General features: G+C 46.8%; 1 protein-coding gene across 1 annotated transcript in view; it reads left to right on the top strand.

Moving 5' to 3' along the window:
• Window positions 1-1,974: 1,974 nt before the first annotated feature.
• TAF1B (TATA-box binding protein associated factor, RNA polymerase I subunit B) overlaps window positions 1,975-27,719 on the top strand; it is a 913,471-nt gene continuing 887,726 nt past the window's right edge. Inside the window, exon 1 of the mRNA XM_078647821.1 lies at window positions 1,975-2,123. Coding sequence (XP_078503947.1) covers window positions 2,106-2,123 — 18 coding nt within the window. The 5' untranslated portion in view covers window positions 1,975-2,105. The remainder of the gene's footprint in view (window positions 2,124-27,719) is intronic.

The raw sequence follows: 27,719 nt of genomic DNA, 5'->3' as shown, positions 1-27,719 counted from the left end.
GGCATGTTATAATTATGGCTAAAGACTTTGACCCTACTTTTATGTTTGGGTGTCCCGTTTTTTATTTCTCAAAATCTGGTCACCCTAATAATTGGGCACAATATTTTAGAGCGAACATAGGTCCTCCCGGGGCTTTAAGTGGGATGAAAAAACTGTTGGGGGGGGGGTCCTCTCAAAGGGGCATGGCCAATGTAATTAAGGTTGTGGCTTAAAAACATGTAAGCTAAGAATCTATGCTTAGCATACTGTGCCGCCTGACTGGAATTTTTCTGCTTTTCTCATTGCATCCAGATATATAATACAAGTAACATGATTACACCATAGCTGCCAAGGTTTCAGATTGCTATGTGTGACATTTTCATAATTTCAGTGTAATTATGAGTGACATTTAAACAACTATGAGTGACACTTTCTCACAAGCAAAATCAAGCAATGAATACGAAGGAAACATACAATTTTCAGAAATGACACCCATTTGAGCAACTAGAAACTCCTAAAACAATCTTAAAACATATCTGCAAGGCACCAGAAATTGAAGGGACTGAGGCACACACAAGTTACAGTCAGCCAGGTTCATCTCAGGCCTGTTAATACTGGACGAACGCTCAATCAACAGTGGAGTCACTAAGACAGGTGGTAATTCAATTCAGTTGTATGACTGTGGCCATTGCAGAAGAGCACTCGCCTTGTTGTCAGCTGTACGTATATTATTATATCCAGGGCGGGCTTATTTGTTTGCTGGACCCCCAGTGACCACCTTCGCTGTGGATTCCCTCACTACCACCCCTTTAACAGTCCCCTCCATTCTCCATAACCACTCTCGCTCAGATGCATTTAACTAGGTTTATAGCACCACTCATACGAGTGTAGGGTGTCAGAGCACTTTACTTCACACACACATTACACACATACTCATTCAAAATGTGTAAATCAGTGTAAAGGAATGTTACTTAAGACAGAGAACTACGAGGTGTAGGAGTGACAGGTCATCCATACTGAGAGACAGTATAGTTTATGAGTACCTGGTCTGGAGAAGCAAAAAACTCCGAATACAAAATGTTACACCGTGGTGAGGGTTCTCTTTAATAATAACTGTTTATTTTGTATCGAAATGACCCCTTTTTAGAACATAATAATGAAAGACTGGCGGGGGGTCATAGAGACCTAATCTCTACCTTCCAATTTGCTTCCAGCTCTTTTATGACAGTTATTAGCTCCCTGTTCTAAACTGGTATTTTAATTTATACATTTCAAGTAAAAAACGACCCCTCTAACTAAAGCACTGACCTATCTTCATTATATGCACTCCCTGATCTGCACGGATCGTGTATTTTGCACTACTTTATAATCAGTCAATACTTCCACTAGAGAAAATGATCGCACTCCAGTAAGAACATTAATCAGAGTCTGTTGTATAAGATAAATGAACAACAACTACGGCTTCGGTGTATATAATATTGACAATGCTACAGTTCTGACATGATGAGACTGTAAAAGAACTATAACGAGTCTCTATGAAGTTACAGCAAAGTCAGCAAAGAGTAGTACTGCTGGAGTGTTAAGATTTTTTTTTCCAACCTGAGGGTGAGGACAGAAATAGACAGCCGGATAGCAGCTGCTTTTGAGAACTTCCGGTGCTGAGCCCCGGCAGGACCCGGCCCACTTAAAGCCATTAGTCCTCCCCTACGTGTTTTTCGCTCCTTGAGGTGATGGGAGTCGTCACTGCACGTGACCCTGCAGTTTGCCTTTCAATCATGGAATCCAAATCCTGATTATTCTAATAAAATAAAAAAAGATCTTATTTAATGTCAAACAAGGTCGGGGTTACTACCGTTTATATGATAAACAAGGGAGTAAAAAAATAACTACCATTCTAAAATGGCCCCACATTTCCCCAGCATCTTGTGCAGTAGATTGTTGTTGGCGTCTGTCTTTTATGTCCATGACAACTACTGGCACACTACCCTTCTAGTCCGTCTTTTATATCATTGGCTGCTCTCCAGAGTAATGTTTTGAACATGTTACCTAGTGGGTGCGTTTTCCTGTCAAAAACATACAGTTAGTGAACGAAAACCATGTAAAGTGGATCTTCAGGAGTCGTGGCGATGGAAGATGAGGAGACGGTGAGTTTTCTCGTTGTCACGAGAGTGTGCTTACTTTTAGCCACAGGAAAGAGGAGCACATGTTCGTATATAGGACGAGACGTATTGAAATGGTAGACGGTGCTTGTGTTTTTGTCCCTCTTGCAGCCATGTTAAGATCAGGCGAATCCGCATCACTTATAACGTTTAACGGGAAACCGTATTCGTCATCTGGTGGACCGAACGTGCATTTTTGTTCGCCATTAACATCGGTTGTTGGGCGAGTTCTGACAATCATTGCAGGAGTTGCGGCTATAGCCGGCTCGCAATTAAACAAGGTTGCTAGGGAAGTGCAGGTCAATCTTCATCCTGTTTTTCCAAGTAGGATAGCAACATTTCACTGGCAAAAAATGCATTTCGAGGCCTGTTTTCTTTGCTTTTTGAATCCCTGATGCCACAAGATTGTTTAAGTTGGGGAGCGTGGTAGTATGCGGTGTTGCTGTAGATAGCTTTGTAAACCAGAAACCCCTATCTGAACAATTATCCTGTCTAGTGTACCTATGACAGAATAGGGGTGATGCTATCAATTTTTATGGTGCTAGACAAGAGCCTTGCCATTGCATGTAAGATAGTTTTCAGAGGCACGAGTGCAGTGGCGCTGGGATGTTTGCTATAGTTAATCATCGTTAGAATGAGGGCACGTGTTGTTTTTAGGAAAGGCCGAAAATGAGAGGTTTTAACAAGTTAAGTGCAAATAAGTAAAAACTGATTTGGCAAGTTTGTTGACATGGAATTAATTGAGAGGTTTGCATTTAGGGTGATCCCAAGGAAGGTAAGAGACTGTGGGGGCGAAAGACGGGGTCAATTCAGTGATGTTAATTAAGGTTGTTGATCTAGTCGGGTGTAAAGGCTTTCTCATATCTTCGGGCTATACCTTAAGTCTACAGGTTTAGACCATCAAACCCAATAAAACAAGGACTGTGTTCAATGCGCTATGTAGGAGGAAGATAGATGTTGTTTGCTGCTGGTTGGCTCCCTGCCCCATGTCACAGTAAAAGATTTGCATACTGGTACACAAAATGGTCCCTCTCTCAGGAACGCAGTGGTTTTCAGCAAACGCACCATTCATACTTGGAATGTCACACTGAAGACTCTGTACTAATAATGACATAATATAAGTATAGAACATGTATTGCAGTTTTCTACAGAGTAGTAGTACATGAGCTATAATCATGGAACATATGGAGCAGATTGCTATTATTAAGGTGAATACGAGAGTGAACAAAACAAATGTTTCTTTCATGGTTCATAGCATCAGGTTCTCCAATTCCTACACCCACTCCTATCACTCTACTCATTATTCAGAAACATGTAAATAAGCTAACTTTGCCTGCAGGGAAAAATGTTACAATTGTTGATCTGTATACCTGCGTCACAGAGGGCCTATGTGTTGTCAAAACTTTAGCCGGCGGGGGCGTGGGTACCGGCCGTAGGAAATGGCCGCCTAATCTAAGAGCTCCGGAATCGAAGCAGCCCTAAACTCTAAATCCGCATGTTAATCCGCAACACCAGAGCTACCTGAGGGCATTCCCCGCCGTCGGACCTCGAACGGCACGCATCGCTGCCTCCCCGCTTGAAAACTGAGGCTGTGGGCTTGAAATATCGCTGCCGGACCCCACGAGGCCTGGTGAGGCATTGAAGACCGGGGACTGGAGTTGGCGGAGTGGCCGGCGGGTAACACACGCTGAGCGATGATCCATCCGCCTTTCCTGCTCCCCGCGGTGTCCTCCCCTGCTGCCGGGACTTTGCGGTGTGTCACGGGGGAGCCTGCCCCTCCCCTCCGGCACTGTTGGTGTTCCTGAGGCGGCCTCACAACTCCGCCATAGGCACCGGAACGACGGCGGAGGCGGTCCTGGACTTAGAGCGGTGCCACTTTGGAATTGCCTGTCTCCCCTGCTCTCTACAATGCGGCCTGTGATCCCGGACTGCTTCTTCGCCTAAATACCCCCTGCTACGCTCAGGACTGTGCTACTGCTGGGTCCTGGGACTGTGCTGGACCCAAGTGTGATCTACTGGACTGGTGGTACTCCTTTTGCGGCGCGCCCTCTGGCATTGTTGACGCGCATGATTGACCCACAATTGTTCTGGGGGACGAGTCAGGGTTTGGGGGTGCACCAGTCGACTCGCGTGGTTTTCTCCAGCGCTGCCCGGCTGCACAGAACCTCCGTACTGAAAGCAGCTCCTGGGACAACTCCGGCGGAGATCTCTGTTTACTCAGCCATATAGGTGGTGTCTACTCCGTCGCCCATCTTGCCTCCCCCATTGCCTCTGTACCCACAACTCGCACTGCCGCGTTCCACTTTGCCTGTACTCGACTGCACACCCCGTGACCACACAGCTGGAAGAGGAACAGTCTGGGGGTGTATTCCCGGATCGCCTAGTGACTGCGCCACGTCTGCATTTTTTGTACGACCTGCGACCCAGGGTAAAATGGCAGGCAGGGGGCCTAAAACTCAGACTGTCCAGGCTAAATTGGATAAATATGCTTATGAGAAAGGTTCCCATACAACACCACTTCATGGCAAAGCACAAGAAGGCGATGGAGGGAAGAAGGTAACATTAGAGGACATCATGAAGGCGCTTGCAAATGTCCAAACGACAGTCGGAACGATATCCACGGACGTTTCCCTGCTGCGGGCAGACCTCCACAAAATGACGGATAGGGTGAAGGACGTGGAGGTAGTGGCAAAATCCCTGGTTCAGGACACATTGGACCTCCAAGTGTCAGTAGCTCACCTGAAAAAGGACAACAAAATGCTCACTGACAGACTGGACAATCAAGAAGGGCGCGCACGACGGAACAACGTCAGAATTATTGGCATTCCGGAGTCGGAAGGGACCCGGGCAATGGACCTTTATGTAGAAGAGCTGATAAAAACTAGGCTACAGCCCAAAGGACTTTCGAACTTTTTCTCAGTTGAACGCGCTCATAGAGTGCCGGGTGGAAAGCCGAAGCCCGGGGCGCCCCCGAGACCAGTATTGGCGCGCCTATTTAACTTTAGAGATCGCGACGCGATTCTACAAGCGGCAAGGATCTCTCCCCCGATCCGGATATTGAACTCAACCCTCTCCTTCTTCTTTCCGGATTACACTGCAGCTGTCTCGAGAAGACGCCGTAGCTTCTTCGAAGTTAAAAAGCTGCTGCGGACGCAAGAATTGCCATACTCCATGTTGTTTCCCGCTAAACTAAGAGTGGTGGCTGAAGGGAAGACATGGTTTTTCGACTCTCCTGAGGCGACACTAGAATGGCTGGAGGGCTGGCGTCCAGTGCACAAACAAGACCGGAGACTGAAACCGCACCGCCGCCGGGAACGGGAGGACTTCCCAGAAGATATGGGCTCCGGAGGTCAGGAACCGCACAGCGACTTCCATCCTGAAGAAGAATAGGATTCGTCGTATAACGGACACTCCTTCATTATTGGAAAGGAGGCACTAAGAACATTACCACTTGCACTGCCTCGGGGTTCTGGACTGGGGGAGGCCTGAGGGACTCCTAAAGGTTGCTGCTTCGTGGGACTCTACCCCCGATACGCAAGTATTGTTGTTCTGGGAGGGAAATTAAAGCACTCTGCAGAGTTGGGGTGGCGGGCAGTTGTAGGTTCGCCTGGCAGGGAGGCAGAAAGGGTGGGTGGGACAGGGGGTGGGAAGGTAACTTATGCGCTACACTTCGTTACTTATGTTATGTATTTGATTGCTTCTTATTGTTTAGTAAGACTTACCTTTGTTGTGACAGCACTATGGGACGACACAGCGGATCTACGGGCCACACACATTTCTAGATTATTTGCGCACCTTACTGCATGTGTAGGCTTGCGGGCCAAACACGATACTATACCCGTGATACACTTCTTTGTCTATGATGCCTGAAGCCACCACACAGGGGCCGCGGACTCGGCGGACGACCCTCACCCTGCTCACCTGGAATGTTAGGGGATTAGGAGATAAAGTAAAGAGGGGCCTGGTACTCCAGTACCTGAAACGCGGTGGCCCTGCAGTGGTATTTCTGCAGGAGACGCACCTGGTTGGGTCGGCAGTTTGAGCTATGGACAGATGGGGTTACCAGATGCTGGCTCATGCAGACTTTTCCTCAGGCTCCAGGGGTACGGGGATTCTTATTAAGAAAAACTTCCCACTGGTGGTGCAGCAAGCACGTATTGACGATTATGGCCGCTTCGCGGTGCTGACATGTCAGTGGGAGGGGCGCTTAATCAATTTAGTCTCTGTCTACATCCCACCTGGGCTCCATGCACAGTCTCACTCCGCCCTCACGTCATTTCTATTGACATTGCCGGAAGCGACACTCCTGATGGGGGGCGACTTCAACGATATAGTAGATGGCTCACGAGACAGATTCCCTGTTAGGCCCTGTTAGGGGTGGGCGGCGTCTTCTTGGTCTGATAGATGCCCTGGGACTCACGGATAGCTGGCGGTTCAAGCACCCAAGTGAAAAGCGTCACACCTACTACTCAGCAGTGCATAATTGTCACACGCGTATTGATTATTTCCTGGTATCTGCGGACGCCCTACAGGGTATAGAGGAGGTCACTCTTCGTCCCAGGGGCATCGCGGATCATTCCCCAATACTATTCAAATACACCCATCATCAGGTCTGCCGAAAATGCATGTTCCCGGTACATGCTGGCTTCCTTCAGATCGCGCCCATTCAATCGACCCTCGCACATACCACCAAACACTTTTTCCAAGAAAATTTGGGGTCGGTGGCTTCTCCTGGTACGCTCTGGGAGGCGTACAAAGTGGCCCTTCGGGGACAGGCAATGGCATCAATCCTGGGCTATAAACGGGAGCGTCAGGCAGAGTTGGACAGCCTCGAGGCTGAGCTGGACGTTGCCACTGCACAGCAGGAGGCCCACCCTTCCCCGGGAACCATGCGTACGGTTCGCTTGAAACAAGCAGAGGTTCTGGCTCACCAGAGAGAAGTGGCGCAAAGCAAGATACAAGCTACTAGACAGGGTGTACGAGCTGGGAGATAAGGCAGGGAAAATGTTAGCCTGGCTGGATAGGAAAGACAAAGCGCATAAAGTCATTGCACAACTAGCTTCGCCAGCAGCCTCCCCGATCTCCGACCCTGATGGCATAGTTGGTCTCTTGGCCGACCATTAGAAACAAATCTATGCTCCCCGGCATCCTACACGATCGCGGAGGCATATGAGTACATTAAGGATCTCTCAATACCTAAGCTCTCCCCGGAGGCAGCGCTTCTGTTGGAGGCAGACATCACCGCCGATGAGGTACAAACGGCCACTTATGCGCTGGCATCGGGTAAAGCGCTGGGGCCAAATGGGCTCCCAGTTGAAATGCACAAGAGACTGATACAAACGACGGCCCCCTTTTTCCTCAATATGCTATCCGACAGTCTCGAGGTTGGGGAGCTGCCACGAGATCAGCGACTAGCCACAATTGTCGCGATTCATAAGCCTGGTAGGCCTAAGACAGACTGCGCCTCCTACCGTCCAATCTCACTTATCAATGCGGAACCAAAGATACTCGCTAAGCTGCTGGCGTTGCGACTTACTCCACACCTAGCGACGCTAGTTCACCCGGATCAATCTGGCTTCATGCCACATCGGAGCATGGCTCTAAACCTTCGCCCGCTTCATGCGGTTCTCGCTCGTGCCTCCTTTCTCACGGACCCCGCTGTCATCCTTTCGCTTGACGCCACTATGGCGTTTGACACAGTCGAATGGCCGTACTTGTTTGCGGTGCTCCAACATATGGGATTTGGTCCCAAATTTTGCGCCTGGGTACGTCTGCTTTATACTAGACCACTGGCGCATGTTGTTGCGAATGGCCACATCTCGCGAGACTTTCCACTTGGCCGAGGCACGAGACAGGGATGCCCTCTGTCTCCGTTGCTCTTCGCATTGATCCTGGAACCGGTTGCGATCTGGATCAGATGGGAACTTTCATCAAGGGGCTCCGGTGGACTGACGTGTGGGAGGATCGTATCTCTCTATACGCGGACGATATCCTCCTATACCTCACCTCCTCCCAAAAAACTATTCTCGAATTGCTGAATGTGTGCGAGAAGTTCCGTAGAGTGTCAGGTTACACAATTAACTGGACTAAGTCCATCCTTTTTGTCCTTGCTGGTCCGCCACCTGTTCTGCCCTAAGCTACCCCTTAGGGGCTACGACGGCGGCCTTTAAGTACCTGGGTATCCTTATAACCCCTGACCCTGACGAGTTCTATAGTCTAAATCTCAGCCCCCTTCTAGAACGGTTTAAGCGCGATGTGAAAGTGTGGCAGACTTTACCTCTCACGCTTCTAGGCAAGGCAGCACTGTATAAAATGATGGCGCTCCCCGTTTCCTTTATGTGCTCGAAAATACCCCGTCACTGATCCCCTCATGATATATTAAGGCGGTTGCTGCAACAGTATCCCATCTATTATGGGGAGGAAAACCGCCTCGAATCACACAGGATAAATTAACTAGAAGTTGGTACGATGGGGGGATAGCACTTCCAAATGTAGAACTATATTACTGGGCAGCCCATCTCAAACAGATTAATTTCTGGTTGCACACCTCACAAACTGACCCTGTATACCTTGCAGATAGACACTCTTTGGAAGGTGTGGGTCTGTTGGGTAATCTATATAGCCCTCGTCTGCCTCCGGACTTGATAGGTCCTACACGTCACTCAGTGCAGTTGTGGTACCGGGCCAACATGCGTCTCAAATGCTTGGGAACTATCACCCAAATGACACCGCTTTGGGACTCAAGCAAGTTGGGCTTCCTCCAAAATAGTAAGGGATTCCAGGCCTGGGACAACATTGGTATTTCGGTAGTTGGTGACTTATGGAAAAAAGGTAAGGTAGTAGATTTTGCCCACCTGGAAACACAATACGAGATGTCACAGACGGAGAGGTTCCGATACTTGCAAATTAAACACGCGCTACATTCTGTTATACCGATGGGCACTGTCCTAGAAGAGTCATCTCCTCTTGAAGATAGGCTTCTTACTGAACACATGGAGGCCAAGGCCACTTCCCTTACTTATAGGAAGCTTGTAAATAATCTTCCGGACGTAACATCTACACTGAAACAGAACTGGACCGAGGAGGTGAGCCCCTTTGAAGACTCTGAATGGCAGGAGGCCCTCGCCTCGCCCCGTGAAACCGCAATCCCCTCAAGATTGCAACTGGTCCAACTCAAAATACTTCATCGCAAGTACTACACCAGACCACTCCTACACAAGATAGGAAGGGCAATGCACAAATTCTGCTTGCGGGGCTGCGGGGAGGAGGGGACATTCTTCCACACCATCTGGGATTGCAGGTTCATAGCGACATATTGGACAGCAGTGATGCGCACGATTTCCCAAACAATAGGTATCTCCCTGCTACCGCAGCCTCGTCGCTGCTTGCTGAATGTATGGGAACCTAACGATCTGACTCACCGGCAGCAGGACTGGGTAATGTTAGGTATGATGATGGCAAAACGCAACATTGCCAGGCTGTGGGGCTCTACGGTTTCGCCGACACTTTGTAATTGGTGTGAGGACATGGATGAGGCGATGGTGGCGGAGAGGTCAGTGTATATCCACCGTGGCTGCCCCGGAAAGTGGGGTAGGATATGGGGTGCATGGAACTCGTTCAGGAGTAACATCTGTGAGCCACCGAGCACCGCTGGAGAAGAAATTGACCCTGACTAGCAATGTTAAATTTGGATGTGCAATGGAAGTTGCAATATGTTTTTTCGATACAATGTACAGTTTTTATGCTTTGAATTTGAATGTTACTGCGAGAGGCCCACTGCAGTATTTCTCTATTTGCTGTAATACTCCTATGCAGATCTGTCCCATGTGCTTTGTTCTAATAAAAACAATAAAAAAAATAAAAAAACTTTAGCCGGCAAGGAGGAGGGAGCCATCTGTGGTTAGAGGTCGGCCAAACTCAACTGCATAAGTCCACACTAGTTACAGGAAGGACAGCAGACGAGAATATGGAATCTGACTTCTCTCTGGATAGCTCAGAAACAAAAAACATTCTAATCTTTTTTTATTTGTTTATTGGCATTTTAAATGCAAACACTGAAACAATAGAGCATCTGCAATCTTAACAGTGAGCAAAAGCAGACCAAGAGGGGGTCCAAGATACATACAGATGGTCAAATTCACACAACTAAATGCTAATTAAGTCACATGTGTTGGTCAATACATCTATATCAATATAGTTTAGTATATCCCATACAACATTCGTAAGTGCCCATATTAAAATCCAATTTTAAAATGTAATGCTCCATTAATACAGGGCATTTAGGGTATGCAGGTGGTCTAATCTTCATTGTATGATTTTAAAAGGCAATGGTCAGAGTGTATCATTTGTAAGGTGACCAGGCGTCCTGAATTTGCCCGGACGGTCCTGGGTTTTCACCAGCTGTCCGGCAGATTTTAGGAAATTAAGCTCATGTCCCGGTTTTTAGAGAGGGTCAGCTGAAAACGGTGGGAGGTATCTTTTTATGTTTTGCAAAGCAGAGATAGTTAGCTGCTGTTATAAGAAAGCAATTTAATTAACATTCATGCTACTGGCTTTAAAAATGGCATTTTATGTATGTTCTTACTGCCTCCTCTGTAATTCTCTGCTAAGGAAGACTGTCATTCTGTGCACTGGGTTGCAGTAAAATAGTCCTTCTTTTATTTTTGGAAAATGTCCCGGTTTTTGGCTTTAAAATTCTGGTCACCCTATCATTTGAGCGACTATAATGTTGGAGTTGGTATAGGTGGATCAGAGTTCAGCTGCTGAAGCCAGGTGGTGAATCGTTCCCAAATGCCTTTAGGTGTGGTTCTGTTGGGTAATCTATATAGCCCTCGTCTGCCTCTGGACTTGATAGGTCCTACACGTCACTCAGTGAGTTTCCAAAAATTAGATAATTGTTCCTGACAGTAAGTGACATTGCGCAACCATGCTGCAATTGTGGGGGTAGGACGTCTGCCCCAATGCATGGCCACGCTGCGTTTGGCCAAAAGGAGCAACATGGCAATGAGGCGACTATATTCAGGTTCGGTGTCTTTGGCATGTCCCAATAGGCCCACTAATGCAGAGTATTGTAACCCCTGACTGGTGATCAATGGAAAGAGTCAACTTTGGGACATTGCCAAGCCAAATGCAAAAGGTTAGCCTGTAGGAGTCTGCATCACAAGCAGCATGAGTTTGGGCCCAGCCACATTGGATATTGTTGCGAGGGTGTTTGATGGGTATGGTGTAGATATTTAAAATGGATTAAGCGTAGTCGGTAGTTTGGGGACAAGTGCTCTAGTTGTCCGCAGCGTAAAAGCCACCACGCATCTGTGATGGGGGGGGATCTATTTCCACTTTTCAGTGTTCCAAGGCTTTTGGAACAATTACAGGTGAGGTTCACTGTATAGTGTTACAAAGACGAGTAATTATTTTTCGTGGAGATGGATCTGTGAGCATATACTCCAGTGCCGAGAGGGCAGATGGTGAGGAATGTATCATGTAGTGTATGACACGTAGCCCGCAGCTTATAAAGTAAAGTATTGAGAAAAGTAATGGTTGGGCCCTCTGCTGTCTATAATAATGATCTGGATATAAATTTGAGAACATGTTGATCCTAAGAGTATGTGCTCACATAATGTCCTCTCTATCTAGAAATGGGAGTAATTGAGGGTTATTGGCCAGCAGGATAGAAGTGGCATATAGAATCATGAGTTTGGCTCTCTTTCTCAAACCTTCCCACGCCCATTTAAGATTATTGTAAATGTGGTAAAGTGTTGTATTCAGGGGACACGGTACAGAACGATCCTTTTCATTGGCTATGTGCGGCTGATATGATGTAGGATGCAGCTTAAAATGTAAGTATTGGGCCTGAGCACAGTAAGCATAGAGTGTTAGATCCAGGGCACCCATTCTGCCCAAGGTTAGTGGGAAAGTAAGGAGGTCCCATGATATTCTAGATTGTATGCCCACCCGTATTAAGGTAACCATGCAGGATTATAAATGTTAAAAATAAAATGTGATGCTAGCGGTAGTGGAATATTTGCAAATCGATAAAGAAATTTAGCTAAAACAATCATTTTTGTTATCGCAATCCGACCCGCTAAGGATAGCGGTAGTTTAGTCCAGATTGTGATCCTCTCCTCTAACCAGGCTATCGCCTTGCCGTAGTTTGCGCTGAACAGTTCCTGTATATCCCGGCTGAGCCATATGCTCAAATACCTGACTAGGTCATCTGCACATTTGAATGGATATTCAGTTGGGAATTGTCGTGTAATGGTTAGTGAGTGGAAATAATATCGATTTAGCTCAGTTAATATGTATGCCCGAAAGGCCACCATAGAGAATCACCTTATGTGTTAGTGGGGTAAGGTTTTCACCTGGGTTACAGGTGTAAAGTGTAATGTTGTCTTCATACATAGATATTACTAGCCTGCTAGTGGTAAAACCAATACCTCTATTTGCATGGTGTTGTCTTAGTTTCAATGCAAGCGGTTCTGTTGCAATGGCAAATAGGAGCGGCGATAGTGGGCATCTGTGGCGTGTGCCCAGGGAGATAGGAATGGGGTCAGAAATTAGTTCATTTAGTCACACTCGTGCGGTGGGGAGTGTGTATAGAAGTTGTATCTGTTTTATTTAAATGGTGGTGAAACCGAGCCAACCTAGGAGAGAAAAGAAGTATATCCACTCCAAGTCCAATGCCTTAGTGCTGTCTAATAAAGCCACTAACGCAGGAAATTGGGGGTCGAGGTGGTGCATTACTGCAAATAGAGAACGTAGATTTGGGATGTTGATCGCCCTGGAATGAATCCAGATTGGTCGGGCCTAACAATTATGGGGAGGAGTGGTTGCAGTCTGTTAACAAGAAGTTTAGCATATATTTTATTATCAACATTAATTAATGACAGTGGGCGATACGATTCACATAAATTGGCAGGTTTCCCTGGTTTTAGCAATGTGGTGATTGCAGCTCCCTGCATTGAAGGCGGCAGATCCAATTTTCCAAAGATTGTTGAAATATAGCAAGGAGATGTGGTTCCAGTAAAGCGGAGTATTCTTTATAAAAAAAAAGTAGCGAATAGCCCATCTAGACCTTGTGCTTTAACCTGGTAGGCTGCACTATCTCTTCGGTTGTGAAGGGTTCATCAAGATATGCTCGGTGTGCCTGGTTAAGCCAAAGCAGCTGTATGGTATCAAAGTATTAAGTCAGGTCTGTTGCTGTCAGTCACGGGTGGAGGAATATAAGTGGGTGTAAAATGAGGACATGACATCAAGTTGTGCCATCCGGGTGTGAACTGGATCCAAATCAGTGTCGAGTAGCACAGTGATATAAGTGGAAGTTCTAGGAGTTCGCAACAGAGAAGCGAGTGTTTGACTCGGACGGTCACCCTCCCCATATTGTCTAACCTGAGCAAGTTGGTGTAGAAAGCAAGTTTGTCTCTGGTATTAGCTAGAATTACAGGGTCATGAGATCGGAAGTATTCTTCCTTCAGATTATGAGTATCCATCTCCAGGTCAGCCATGGTTCTTCTGATGGCCCTCATCACACCTGATTGTTTTGCAATACTTGCATCTCTAATCACCTCTTTAAAAGCCTCCCACAGCATAGTCTATAATTTTACAGTGTCTAAGTTGTGTGCAAAATGTTCTTTGATTTCTTCACAAATTTCTTCACGAAATACCGTATCTAACAGCGCATCAGATGGTAAATGCATGAGGAGATGTCTGGGGAATCTGTAATGTGAGTAGAACTGGGGCATGATCAGAGAGGGTGCGTGGTAAGTGGGACACCAATGTCTCTGCAACTTTCCTGGAAGACTGGAAGCATGCAGAGATCAACCCCCTGCCGAAGAAACCTTCTGCTGACCCCACGGTCCTCAAGAACTACAGACCCATCTCTCTGTTCCCCTTCCTAGCCAAAGTCAATGAGAAAGCAGTCAACGCCCAACTCTCCAAGTTCGTCAAAATGAACAACATCCTGGACTTCTCCCAATCAGGCTTCAGAAGCAACCACAGCACTGAGACCACACTCCTTGCCGCTACAGACGTAATCTGTATCGTCCTCGACCGAGGTGAGACTTCAGCCCTCATCCTCCTGGACCTCTCTGCCGCTTTTGACACAGTCTTCCACAACATCCTCTGAGTAAGACTCCACAACGCCAGCATCTGCAACAAAGCCCTACAATGGATCCGCTCCTTCCTCACCTACCGAACACAGGAAGTCAGACTTCCACCGTTCAGATCAGAACCCACAGAGATCAGCTGGGGAGTGCCTCAGGGATCCTTCCTGGGCCCCCACCCCCTTCAACATCTACATGGGCCCATTGCAGCCATCGTCAGAAGTCACGGACTCCACATCATCTCCTACGCTGACACAGCCTACAAGAGCAACTTCCACGACAGGATGAAAACAGTTGTCACATGATTCCTCATCCTGGACTCCTCCCGCTCTGCCTGCGACGACACTTGGTGGCTCGGATCGCCTAAAATCCCGCCCATCCCCCACAGACCATGCACGAAACCTCAGCATCATCCTGGACTCCTCGCTCTCAATGATCCTTCAAATCAACACCTTCTTGTCCTGCTGCCTCCACTCGATCCACCTCCTTCGTAAGATCTTCACGTGGATCCCCACTAAGTCCAGGAAAATAGTCACCTATGCAGTCATCAGCATCAGACTCAACTAAGGCAATACACTCTACGCCAGCACCAACCATAAACTCCCCAAAAAACTGCAGACCATTCAGAACTCCTCCGCCAGACTCATCCTGAACATCCCGTGCCACAACCACATCACCGGCCACCTGAGAGACCTTCACTGGCTACCTGTCTACAAGAGAATCACCTTCAAGCTTCTCACGCATGTCTACAAATCCCTCCACAACACCGGACCTGCATACCTCAACCACCGCCTCTCCTTCTACACTCCCACCAGACACCTCTGCTCTACCCAATTGGCCCTGGCCACTGAGCCATGGATCCGCAAGACCATGTCTGGAGGAAGATCCTTCTCCTACCCCCTGTGAAGACCTAAAACTGCCTGCCTCTTCACCTCAGGCAATCACCATCGCTGCCGCAATTCAGGAAGGACCTCAAGACCTGGATGTTCGACTGAACCGTAGACCCAGGGCCCCCCACCCCCTTCTCCCCAGAGCCTTGAGACCCTCAAGTCTCTGATTGGTTGACATATATAAAGAGGTGGAATCCACTTGAAGGTGAATTTAATGAAGGAATTATAACCTTCTTATCCAAAACCATTAGCGATAATCTACAATTCTTAGAGTAAATGGCGATATCACTCTCCAACATAGATATCAAAATACTGGCTACGATATGAGCAAACAGTTGAGAAAAGTTATCTCTAGCCTCCTAATTGAGACCCAAGTCATATTTGCACCCAGGCATTCTTCCTGGTCTCACTTGCTGTTTCTCATGAACTTGTTGTGGATGACTAGAGATGACCCGGAGGAGTCAACACTGGCCTCACTAGATGCTGAAAAAGCATTTGACCACGTGGCATGACAATATTTGGGCACTCTACAGAGGTTTGAGACCAATTTTTCTTGACAAATTTGAACTGATTATACAATAACTTCTCTCCCCAAATCAACGGAGGCTTCTTATCAGACACTTTTCAGTTGACAAAGGGAACGGGCAGGGCTTCCCACTGTCTTGCTTGCTTTTTTTGCTCACCCTCGAACCATTAGCAGTGGCAATTAGACAGTCTGATGGTTTTCTTGGCATTGATAGCCTCTCAGGAACCTCCAAGATACTATTGTATGCGTATGACACAATTCTCGCACTTAAAGACCCAAAGCACTCACTACCACACCTCATTGAGCTAATCAATAGATTCTCTGCTTTCTCCGGCTATCTGATCAACTGAATCAAATGTGAAATATTCCCTACATCAAAATGAGTTCTTAATTTCAAGTGGAAAATGTCCAATCCTAAATATCTAGCGGTCTTTATAATTAGTAGTCTGGAAAGCGTGGTGAAGGACAGTTTATATCCCTGGTAGAAATAATTACTTTGCCCACTGATCCTCTCTGCAATTTTTACTTTAGGGGACAGCCCAAGTGGGTAAAATTATGGTGGCGCCACACATTGATTACATGGTATGGAAGCTGCCCATTTCAAACCCTAGTACATTATTGATTAATATCCCAAATAAATTAAGGATTTCACATGGGCTGTAAAAAAATCCTCAATATATCCTTCTAAGATGTATACAGCTATCATGGCAGGAGGGCTATACCCCCCCCAGACAAGGAACTATTTGAGGAATGATTGGAAACATACACAATTGTGGGTAGACCTAGAGAGACCTCAGCTACACAAAATATCTGACTTGGACTGTCTCTATTATAAACAGCCTCCCTGCATGGCTCTCGTACCACCCACTGCTATAGCAATACGGTAAAGAGCCCATAAGAAACGTAAGATTCATGAACATTTACCTTCTAGGGCACCACTATGGCACAGCGCAGGTGGCAAACTGGAGCTCGAACTGGAATACAAACTTTTGATGAATTAGTGCAGGGTGGGCACTTGGAATTCTTTGAGGTTTTGTTTGCAGAATATAATATCCTGCCCACACGTGCATGGAGATATTGACAAATAAAACACTGTCTCACAAGCTAAATGGGTCGCGGACAAAGGGACTCTTGGAAGAGTATGTCATGTTTGTATAGAACTCTAATCATTCTTACATACTCATACATGACTGAACAACAAACCAGAGAGATATAGCAATCATTAGTAGAAATGTACTGCACACGAGTCCTGATTGTCATTAATGGAAAATCAGGATAAAGAACTTAAAGAAACTTGACTCTAGTATACTTATTTTAAAACGGTACATGAATGGTACTGGACCCCAGATAGACTATACAGAGGCGGACTGAGGCCAGATGATGTATGTTGGAGACACAATGTTCCAAAAGGTGACCTTCAACATATCTTATGGTCCTGTGCCAAACAGTTTAATTATTAGGAGGAAATCTGGCAAATGATGATAATGCTAGTACCAACCCCATTACTTCTATGGCAAAGTTGGTAGTGTTACATGATTCAGCAGAAGTTGAAGTGCAGATGGATAGTTGTTGCTGTATCCACAGCAAAAATATGTATTTTGAGATGCTTGCGAGCAACTTCTTTGCCAACTGGTGAAGAACGTTACATCAAGATGATATGCATTCCATATCATGAAAGTAGGATATGTAGATTGAAAGAACTAATCAGGGGCCCATTCCTCAACTGCGATCAGTTTCTATAGGGACACACTACAATACTCAGTCCTTGTAGAGTAGCCTAACCCCACAATTTACCCAGTCAACCTGCTTGTATCCTGGCCTCTTCTTTTTATTTTCTCTTTACTAAATACTTTGATGCAGTGATCACTTACCAAATGTAAACTATAGGTCGATTAAGGGGGTTCTATGCAATGCTGTAAATATTGTTTAAATAGGAACAAACCTTCTCACTTTTCGGCTCCGCATTTACATTTTGATTTTCTTTATAAAATAGCTGTGGTGTTTGACACGGATATACACTACTAATATAACAAACGTGAATACTCTAGACTCCACTAGTACCCACATACTGATATCAAGATTAGAGAACATAACTGTATACCTAGTTTGGATGCAGTTGTATTATGTTGTATTGTTTGATAACTCAAAAATAAAGAAATGATTTAAAAAAAAAAATGGTCATAACTAGTGTATCCTCAATTGAATAAAATTTAGAGAGAAACACATAGAATAATGCATCAGTTATATTTTGTAGAGACAAAGGGGCATATTTTCAAGAACGTGTGATAACCATTGCAAAAGTAACTTAAAGCAACTGTGCATATCGCAATCTATCGCGAGAAAATAACACTGTCTGAACGTCCTATTCCGAACCCAGCGGCACCATGCGATAGTAGCATGGTAACGCGCCAAATGACTGCGCAAGAATCAACGTGACTAACAAAAAATGTGAAACACGAACGCCTAAAAAGTCGCGATGCCCCAAAAGCACAATACCTAAATCATTGATAACCAGCGACAGCCCTGCAATACCCAAGCGTCATGCGGGAAAATGGACTATACAGGGCCAAATAAAAGCCAAAACAAATTCAAACTGCGTAGCATCTTGGATACACCCGGACCGGTTCAAAGGAGAAGCCAAACCCCACAAGCACCACGGAGGACCAACATGGAACCCCATGTTCGGGGAAGGGCAAGAGGAAGAGGAAGACTGGGTTCAGTCCACAGGAAGACCAGATCATCGTTACAGAGGTGATAGGACACTACCAAAAACTGTTCGACACCTCCACTGCTGCACTGGCAACACAAACAGAAATATGGCAGACCATCTTCACCATGCAGTTGGAGTGTCGAGGAGGTCAATGGAGGAGGTCAAGAGGCGGTGGCATGATGTGCAAAGGTAGACCAAGCAGAAACTTGCCGCCAACAGGAAAGCAGCAACGGTGCCTGGAGGTGGGAGTCCTGCACCACGGGACGAGCTGGTGGAAATGTTGGCCACAGTCACCAGTGTGGAGACGGTGTCTGGAGTCGTTGGCCTGGACACAGCACGATACGTCCTGACTGAACAGCAACAGGGTGTGTGACGTCCAGAGACTGGGGGGATGGTGTAGATGGGCACAATGGCACACATGAACAATCAAGTGTAGCACACGCACAGTGACAGTGGAACATGTCCATGATAACCTTGGCACACTGCATCACACATACAAACACCAAGTAGGCCCCCATCCAACATGTGCACATATGGGTCCCCCTCCGAAGAACCAACAACACTACCAATCCATGCACATATGATGAAACCAGAAAAGCAGCGGCTGTATGAGCCACACTGACTAAGCAAGTGACACTGCATGACCGATAGCATTGCAGCAGCCAAAATAAATGACATTGTGCACACTTCATATAGAGGTCGCCCAGTGTCGATCACATCCGTAAAGGAGCAGGTCACACTCTGACTCATCCACGTGTACCTACAACCCATGCCGTCCAATACACGAAGCAGACAAACAATGCACAAGGCCACAAAATCTGTGCAAGAGCACAAACGACCCAGCCCTCGAAAAGCACTCACTTCAAAGGCACACCACCTCAAAGGGACAAGGGTCCACGAACTCAGAGCTGCAGGGTCGACTCCCCCACAGTGCAGCACACACACACACATAGCAACCACAGAACATCACCAATGACAGCAATGTGGGACAAAGTGAAACACCTACCCCACAGGACAGAGGACACAACAAGTTCCGCGTGGATTCGAGCTCGTGGCAGCCAAACTTGATGCCATACATGGGTGTCTGAGTCCCATCAGGGACCACTTACAGTCTCTAATGGACACACACTGTCCCCACCATGCTGCACGACAATCCTTGGCTGACATCGCTGGGGCCCATCTCTTGTATACAAGAACTGTCTAGTCAGACAGGCACTATTAATGACAGCACAGATTTGGCACAGATGTGCAGTACAATTGAGACCATGGAGCAGATGCAGGCTGGACATATGGCTGCCACGGCTGAACACCAACAAGATGTAGCTGGGATCTTCCATGCCTTGCAGTTTATCATCCAGCCATTGCTGCCACTGAGCCGGTCCCAGATGACTGCAGCAGGAACAGCGACACACACCTTTCCGACCCCTGATCTGTCATTGGCACACAGTGATGCAGCCCATCACCATCGCACCCTGATCTGTCAGTGGCACCCAGTGATGCAGCCATTACCCCGCCACATACACAGGACACTAAGGAAGTATCAGAGGACTAAGATGTGGATGGTAATTACTATGTGTGATAGGAGGTAGTAGCATCCATCACCGTCATGTGACCTGTCCCTGCCCTGGGACAACACCTTCCACTGGCCCCCAGAACACTCTGCGACATACACCTGGACCCCGACATGGACTGGCATATCTTCCCTGGTTGACAATAGCACAGCAATCCGTCAGCGGACTGCACTCTCCCTCTCACAAATCACTTACCAATCCCCAGCGAAGTCTGGTTGGCTCACCACTGGGCTCCCATGTCATGTGGGCTTGGCACAGCCATGTACAGCGCCAGCATGCACCAGAATGTGAATAAAACATTAAAATCACACATGTCATGACTATGTTCACTCAAGTGTGAAAGTATGTATGTATGTTGGGACAATGATTGCACAAGAAGGTACTCCCTTGTAAATGACATCAATGCGCATGTTGAACCATGATCCACATGGCCAGATGTATGGCTGTGAAGGTGAGTACTAGCTGTGGCCACGTTGCACATTAACGTCAGTTTTACAACCCCCCCAAGGTAGGCACACGTCATTGTATTGAATAGGGCTATGTGTAGGAATGACCAAATCGGTTGCAGGCCAGAAGTGGTGTCCTACATCACATGTGACACCAGAAGTTAATTTCGCAATCCTACTCGCACACATCCATGTGTACACATTCTGTTGTGATTCATAGCATTGCTCCACAAGGTATGGGGTTGGACACCATACTCACATTGCTGGATACATGTAAGTGCACAGGCCTGCCAGCAACTATCCCAAACACAGTGTTTGGCTCACAGAGGGGGAGCAGTGAAAAGGGACCCACTCCCATTGAACAGGTGTCACTCAGTCCCTCCCTGTGTAGGGGCGATGCTCATTGTGGCACACAATTCGTACATCTAATCAACACTCATCACAGTTGGACAGTAGTGAAGTTGCAGAGACTTTATTGGCATGTGCGTGTCAGTACGGACAAGGCAAGGGCCACAACATGCAGGGACATGCTTGAGACACTTACACGCAGCATGGGAACATGTCGAGGTGCAAGACATGGCTGTGCAAAAATGTACGCAAATCATTACGGATGGCAACGGTCTCAGCCCGCCTTGCTGGACGAGTCATGTGATGTTTGGCGTCTGCCCATTGCCCCCTTGTGAGGGGACACGACTCACAGCCCATGGGGTCTGCATAGTGCTGTGCCACCGGACTGCGCCGACTATCTTCTCTGCTGACAGTGATCAGGTGGAAGGGTCTGACAAGGTCAAATGACATGCTACATTGCCATGTGTGTACTCCCCCCCCCCCCCCCCCCATCCCCGCTGTAGTACGTCCGATTTGGAAACAATGCCAAACGACGCTGTGCTGCTCTGACCATGGAAGTACCTCACCTTGCACAGGTGTGTGTACCAACGCGTCGTTCCACGCACATGCATTCAGAGACAGACATGTCCACTGTTGTGGTGGGATATGTAAGCATTCCCCACGATGCAACAAGGTGTTGGGACCTGTGCTGTGAGTGATGATCCGATGTGGCTGCAGGAAAGTAGTTACTCGTCCATGAATGTGAGGGCAGATTCATGGGCAATGTGTTCCAATAGTACGTCGTTGTCGGGTTCAAGGAACACCAAGATGACCCAATCCATTAACTGATCTGGGCAGATGTGCGCAGTGCACGCCTTTTCCCCAATCCGCAATACAGCCCAATAGGGTAGCGCCTCGATGTGGTCACTGCACACGAGGAGTTTTGCAATTTCCCATGCACAACTGCCAGCGCATACGCCAAAGATCAGTGCATCCCATGCACGGGTATCCCGGTGACACTTCTGTTCGTGTGCCAACAGGGGGTGCACTGTCAGGTCATAATCCAATTCAGCTACCATTGCATTGGATAGGCAGACCTCCATGGGGCACTCGAATGTGCATTGCACTTTCTCCCCTGAGGCGGAAGCCGGGGGCTCTCATATCTATCACTACTGCTCACGGTATATTTTGCTGGTAAGACATTTTAGAAGCTGTAAATATTTTAAATCGCTTGTTTTTACCTACCAGCATTTGGACCCTCGTGTGTGAGACTAACGTTGCACCGAGGCTCCCTTCACCCGATCACATCACCGGCGCAGCCGATTGAGGCGCTGACGCCAGGAATCAAAGGGGGTAGCCGCCATCTTAGGGGGAGGAAAGGGTAGCGGTCCAGCTGTAGGACGCCTCCCACCCTCCTACACTACGTATAAAAGATGACGTGCCTCCGTCCGCGCAGCGGGCGCGCCGAAGGCGTGCCAAAGGCAAGACGTCTGCGCCCGTCCGGGCCTGGACCGGGCCCAGGGCGGTAACCCCTGGTCCAGACGGTACAGCCCCTAGTATCCAATATTCGAACATCACGCTGCATAACCTGCGCCTACCACACACGAGTAACTGTGCTAAGCTCGACCCAGCACTCGCCTCAGGACCACCCACGCATACCTGTCCCCACTTCAAGGCTATCATTCCTCTGGTAAACATAACTACCAACACTAAGAACAAGAAAGTCCCAAAAAGCACCTCGATCGCACTCACCAATGTCCGCTCACTCGGAAAACATAGACAAGACATAGCAGACCTGGTAAAGGACAGGAATATAGACGTATTGTTCATGACCGAGACGTGGATGGACAGTACATCTGACCCAGACTTAGTCATCGCGGTCCCCAGTGGCTTCAAGGTTTACAGACAGGACAGACAGAGCAAAATAGGGGGGGGGCTAGCCATTATCGCTCGTGACACTTACACCGTCAGGACTGCCCTGATCCCCTCATCCACTTGTGAAGCCATGCATTTTGCTATTAATTTATCCCCCTCGGATATTTTTAGAGGAATACTTTTATATAGACCACCCGGAGCACGCTCAGGATTCCTTTCCGATATTAGCACCATCCTAGAATCCCTAGCACCTGAAGAATCTTTAACGGTAATGGGTGACCTTAATTTTCACTTAGAGAAATAAGATGACAGGAACACGTCCTCCCTTCTATCTGGCATGGACACCTTAGGGCTTCCTCAATTAGTCAACTCCCCCACCCAAGACGGCGGTCACATTCTGGACGGTATCTTCTCTAACTTAGAAGATTTTCGTTTACCTGATATCCTCCCTCTCACATGGTCGGACCACCACGCAATTCTGGGCACAATTACCATCAATGAAGCTCCAACCGCCAACGAATCCACTTCCAGCCGCAAACCTTTCAAGGCCTGGAAAGATATAGACAGTTCAACTCTAAAAACTCTACTTGACAACTCTCAGCCTATACTATCCACTGATCCCAACATAGCTACCAAACAATTCCAGGACTGGTTGGGTCTTACCACCAACTCACTTGTACCCCTTAAACATGTAACCAGAAATAGATTGACCCCCTCCGCTCCCTGGTTTACTGAAGACCTTGGGTACCAGAAAAAACTCTGTAGGAATAGGGAGAGGCATTGGCGGAAGTCTTACAACGATGTAAGTAAATCCCGCTATAAGGAGATGCTTGCCAAATATAAAACCATTATCGCCGAGGCCAAGAGGAAGTACTTTAGCGAACGGATAGAGCTAGCCAAGAACTCTACTTAACAACTCTACGACACCACCAAGCAGCTAGCAGGAAACTCCCCCGATTTAAACCCTCCTCCCTCTCAATACCTCTGCGATGCATTGGCAACTTTTTTCTTCACAAAGGTCAATGATATCTACGCAGCGTTCTCTGCTAATACCAATAACCCCCCTAATACCACTAACTCCACACCTCCTGTGTCCTTATTTTCACAGTTTAAAGACATTACAGGGGCCCAAACAGCAGATATTATCACCACGATCAAAACCGGTTCAGCCCTAGACCCATGCCCTTTTAAAATTCTCCCTCCAGTCATGGACACCTTGATACTGGTTATCACCCAAATCTGTAACGGTATGTTTAGATCAGGCATCTATCCGGACTCACTAAAAAAAAAACCTCCTTAAACCGCTCCTAAAAAAAACGCATCTTGACAAGGACGATCTGAAAAATTATCGACCGATAGCCAGTCTTCCACTCTTGGCAAAAGTTGCAGAAAAAGCGATGAATTCGCAATTATCCGAATTCATTGAGGAACATCACTTACTCGACAGTACCCAATTCGGGTTCCGTAAGTTCCATGGCACCGAAACTGCCTTGATCAAAGCTGCGGATGACATCAGAGTCATTCGAGATCAAGGAGGAACAGCAGTACTAGTGCTACTAGATCTATCTGCAGCTTTCGACATGGTCGACCATTCGATCTTGGTCGATCGTGTCGTAAAAATGGGCATTCAACAAGCAGCCAAAGACTTACTGGCTTCCTTTTTGTCAGAAAGAACTCAGGCTGTCACCCTGGGAACATTCCAATCGACTAATCTGTCTCTGCCTTGTGGGGTCCCTCAAGGCTCATCCCTGAGTCCGACACTTTGTAATATCTACGTGTCGGACCTAGCCAAAATCATTCGAGCACACGGGATGAGCCTTACCTCATATGCAGAGGATACGCAGTTAGTCCTGCCCATCAAAAATAATGGCCAAAAAATAGCCGAGAGTTTTAAGGAAGGTATGTTGGCAATTGGAGACTGGATATCCTCCAGTTGTCTAAAACTCAATTCCGATAAGACGGAGGTTGTCATATTTGGACAACTCACCCTGAGCTGGTCCCCCGCCTGGTGGCCCGAGTCTTTCGGGACCCTGCCTAAACCTGCCCTTAAGGTAAGGAATCTGGGAATTGTTTTTGATGATCACCTCTACTTCGTTACTCATGCCAATCAAATAGCGTCCTCGGCCTTTCATAAATTGCGCCTAATAAGAAAAATCACTCCATTCCTTCCTGATACCGCTGGGAAAACCTTGGTAAGTTCCCTAGTGTTGCCTACATTGGACTATTGCAATGGTCTTTTTGCTAACGCTCAGATCAGGGTAATCAATAAAATGCAGACGATACAAAATGCGGCAGCAAGACTCCTCGCCAGAATTCCCAAACATAAGTCCGCGACCGATAGAATCAGAAAACTTCATTGGCTCCCAATCAGAAGCCGGATCAAGTTCAACACTCTGTGTATCGTATATAAGGCATTGCATAAACAGGGACCCCAGTTTCTCAAAGAACAGCTGATTCCCCACTGTCTCCCCAGAGTACTGCGATCCACCACTCTCAACGATCTAGTGGTGCCTCGTACTAAGACCGTCTCTTGGGGAGACCGTCGGTTCCTGGTCACGGCCCCAAAATTGTGGAACACCTTACCTCAGTCAATTAGGAATAGCACCTCTCTATGGTCCTTCCGTAAACAGCTAAAAACCTGGCTGTTCAATCAGTAATATCTCAAAATATACATCAGCAGTTGGAGAATCTGTTGCAAAGGTCGCAGCGCCGAGACGCCCACAGGCATTTGTTCGCGCTTCATCAAATGTCATAAATAAATAAATCGACAGTGGAACTAGTGCTGGGCGTAGGTGATGTAGGCAAGACGGAAACTGCAATTGTAACTGATTCGCAACACTGCCATTGGCAGGGATCCCAACAGATGCAGCATTTGTGCACAGTACAGTTCTACGTGACAGGGGTTGTGCATGTGCCCGGGAATGCCTGCCATTGCGTTTGTTGGTCTCGTAGCACCGCTACTCCTCAGACCGGCGGCACTTTTGTGGACGATATGCCGCAGCTCAGGGCAATGAGTCGTATGTGTGTCCAATGTTTGGACCTATGGATAGTTTCTGACCATTGTGTCAAGGGCATACCTTGCAGGTGTAGGTCGTGCGGGGACAACTTGTTTGGGGTGTGGGCACGTTGGTTTTTCATTATCACTGTTTGTGATGTGGGAGTCGTCGGAGGCTGGTTTGGTGTGCCAGCTGCATTCAGGACCAAGGTATGAGGGTCGGTTGGCCTTCCGCCTTCATTCCTAATTTTTGTCTGACCACTGCTTGCATTTCTGAGATGTGATGTGGCCTTCGTGCGGACTTTGATGCCAGGCCTGTGATTTGGGGTGCACGAATTTCGAGACACACGCAGCTGTTGGCTTGTTTGCATGAGCCAGGGCACGGTTAGCATTGCGCTCCTTGTTCAGTCTCTGTCTTTCTCTCTCTCTCTCCCTGTCCTTTGCTGAGGGCCTGACACACCTTCTTATCTTGGATATTGTCTTGCAGGCTATCACTCACAGATTGTCCAGGGATGCGGCAAAGTCTGCCTAAATTGTGGGCTTGCATGTTCTGTCATTGATTTTGCAGACATAATACCATTTTGTATTACTCGAAATGGCCTAAAGGGTACATTTTGGCATCTTGAGTACTACAAAGGAATGTAGTATTGGAATACATTCTCTAAATAAAAAATATTGGACTTTAGTAATATCTATAGAAAATAATGTTGGGGAATCAAAAACTGTGGACTAAAAAGGCTAAATACTCTAAATATTTCTGTATTACTGTAGATGAAAAGCTATTGTAGCCCCAGCTTCTAACAGATTTGTCACTGAATATGGCGGGGGATCTAATGATGTACTAAGGGTAGAGCCACAGACACTGTTTGGCCTTTTCAGTGAGAAATAGAATTGGAATTAGGAGTAGGCCACTTGAGGGTCAAGATGAACATTTGATAACAAAAGGATGCAACAATTGATTTCCTATGGTGTGAGGTCTCAACCCTAACTAAAGAGACACAACTATCTATGCCTGTGTTAATAGGGTGTGTGTAGTTGTGAATATTACAAGTGACTAGGGTATATGTCAGAATATTGAGGTTCATGATAATGATAATATCGAAAAAAGAATAAAGATAAACTATCACCATATTGTCAAGGTAAGTAAATATAGGTGAGTGTTGATTTACTATTCCCAACACCACATCCTCTTATATATGGCCTCAAGGTAAGTTGATGTGGGTGTAAAAATAGTGAACTCATACTGCCTATGTATGTACGTTGTTGATCTATAGAGGTTTTCAATATCCTACAATAAATATTTGTGTGGGTCGTTATTAAAAAACTAAATGCTTAAGACTTGAGTCAGTGCTGCAGTTAGGACTGGAAACTCTGGCAGAGAAAGGCTACGATAAGTGGGAAATAGGCACACTGCATCCATCCTTTGCTCCACCTGTTAAGAGGAGGACCAACGCAGATTAGACATGCTACAATTACAGGGAACGGGAAAGTGCTTTTTTAATATGGAAAGTAAACTTTTTTAGCATTTATGAAGGATACTTTCAATTCCATCAAGTACATGACGGTGACGATTATGCATCTTCTTTCTTCTTTTAATATGCTCAGCAGCCTTGAAACAAGCCTTGGAAAAAGCTCACCATACACTACTTTTCCTAGGGTTGTACAGAAAATAAAGCATCAAATCAACAAATAATCAGAGATTTTACCCTCATGTTATAATCTGCACCAAGGACTTAAACATCATCTTAGCTTCACATCTCCTGATATGTCTCTAAAATCACTCGTAAGAAGAACAAGTATTGAAAACAAGCATTGAAAATGCAATAGGTCTCGCAATAGAAGAGTTTGACATTTTTCGTTTTGCAAATGGATGAGTGACAACTATAGCATTTGGAATGCAACATGTTTTGTATTTACGTTACTTATATGGCAGCTCTGGTCGTTATGCTACATCTCTAGATAGTTTTATCTTTCGCAAATGTGACACCTATTGTAACACAATATGTGTTGTGAGGGTGAGTGAGGGTGAGGGGTTGAGGGTGAGGGGTTGAGGGTGAGGGGTTGAGGGTGAGGGGTTGAGGGTGAGGGGTTGAGGGTGAGGGGTTGAGGGTGAGGGGTTGAGGGTGAGTGAGGCTGAGGGGTT

This window comes from Lissotriton helveticus, chromosome 6, assembly GCF_964261635.1.
Source record: "Lissotriton helveticus chromosome 6, aLisHel1.1, whole genome shotgun sequence".
Classification (NCBI taxonomy): domain Eukaryota; kingdom Metazoa; phylum Chordata; class Amphibia; order Caudata; family Salamandridae; genus Lissotriton; species Lissotriton helveticus.
This window is presented reverse-complemented; position numbering and strand designations above follow the sequence as displayed.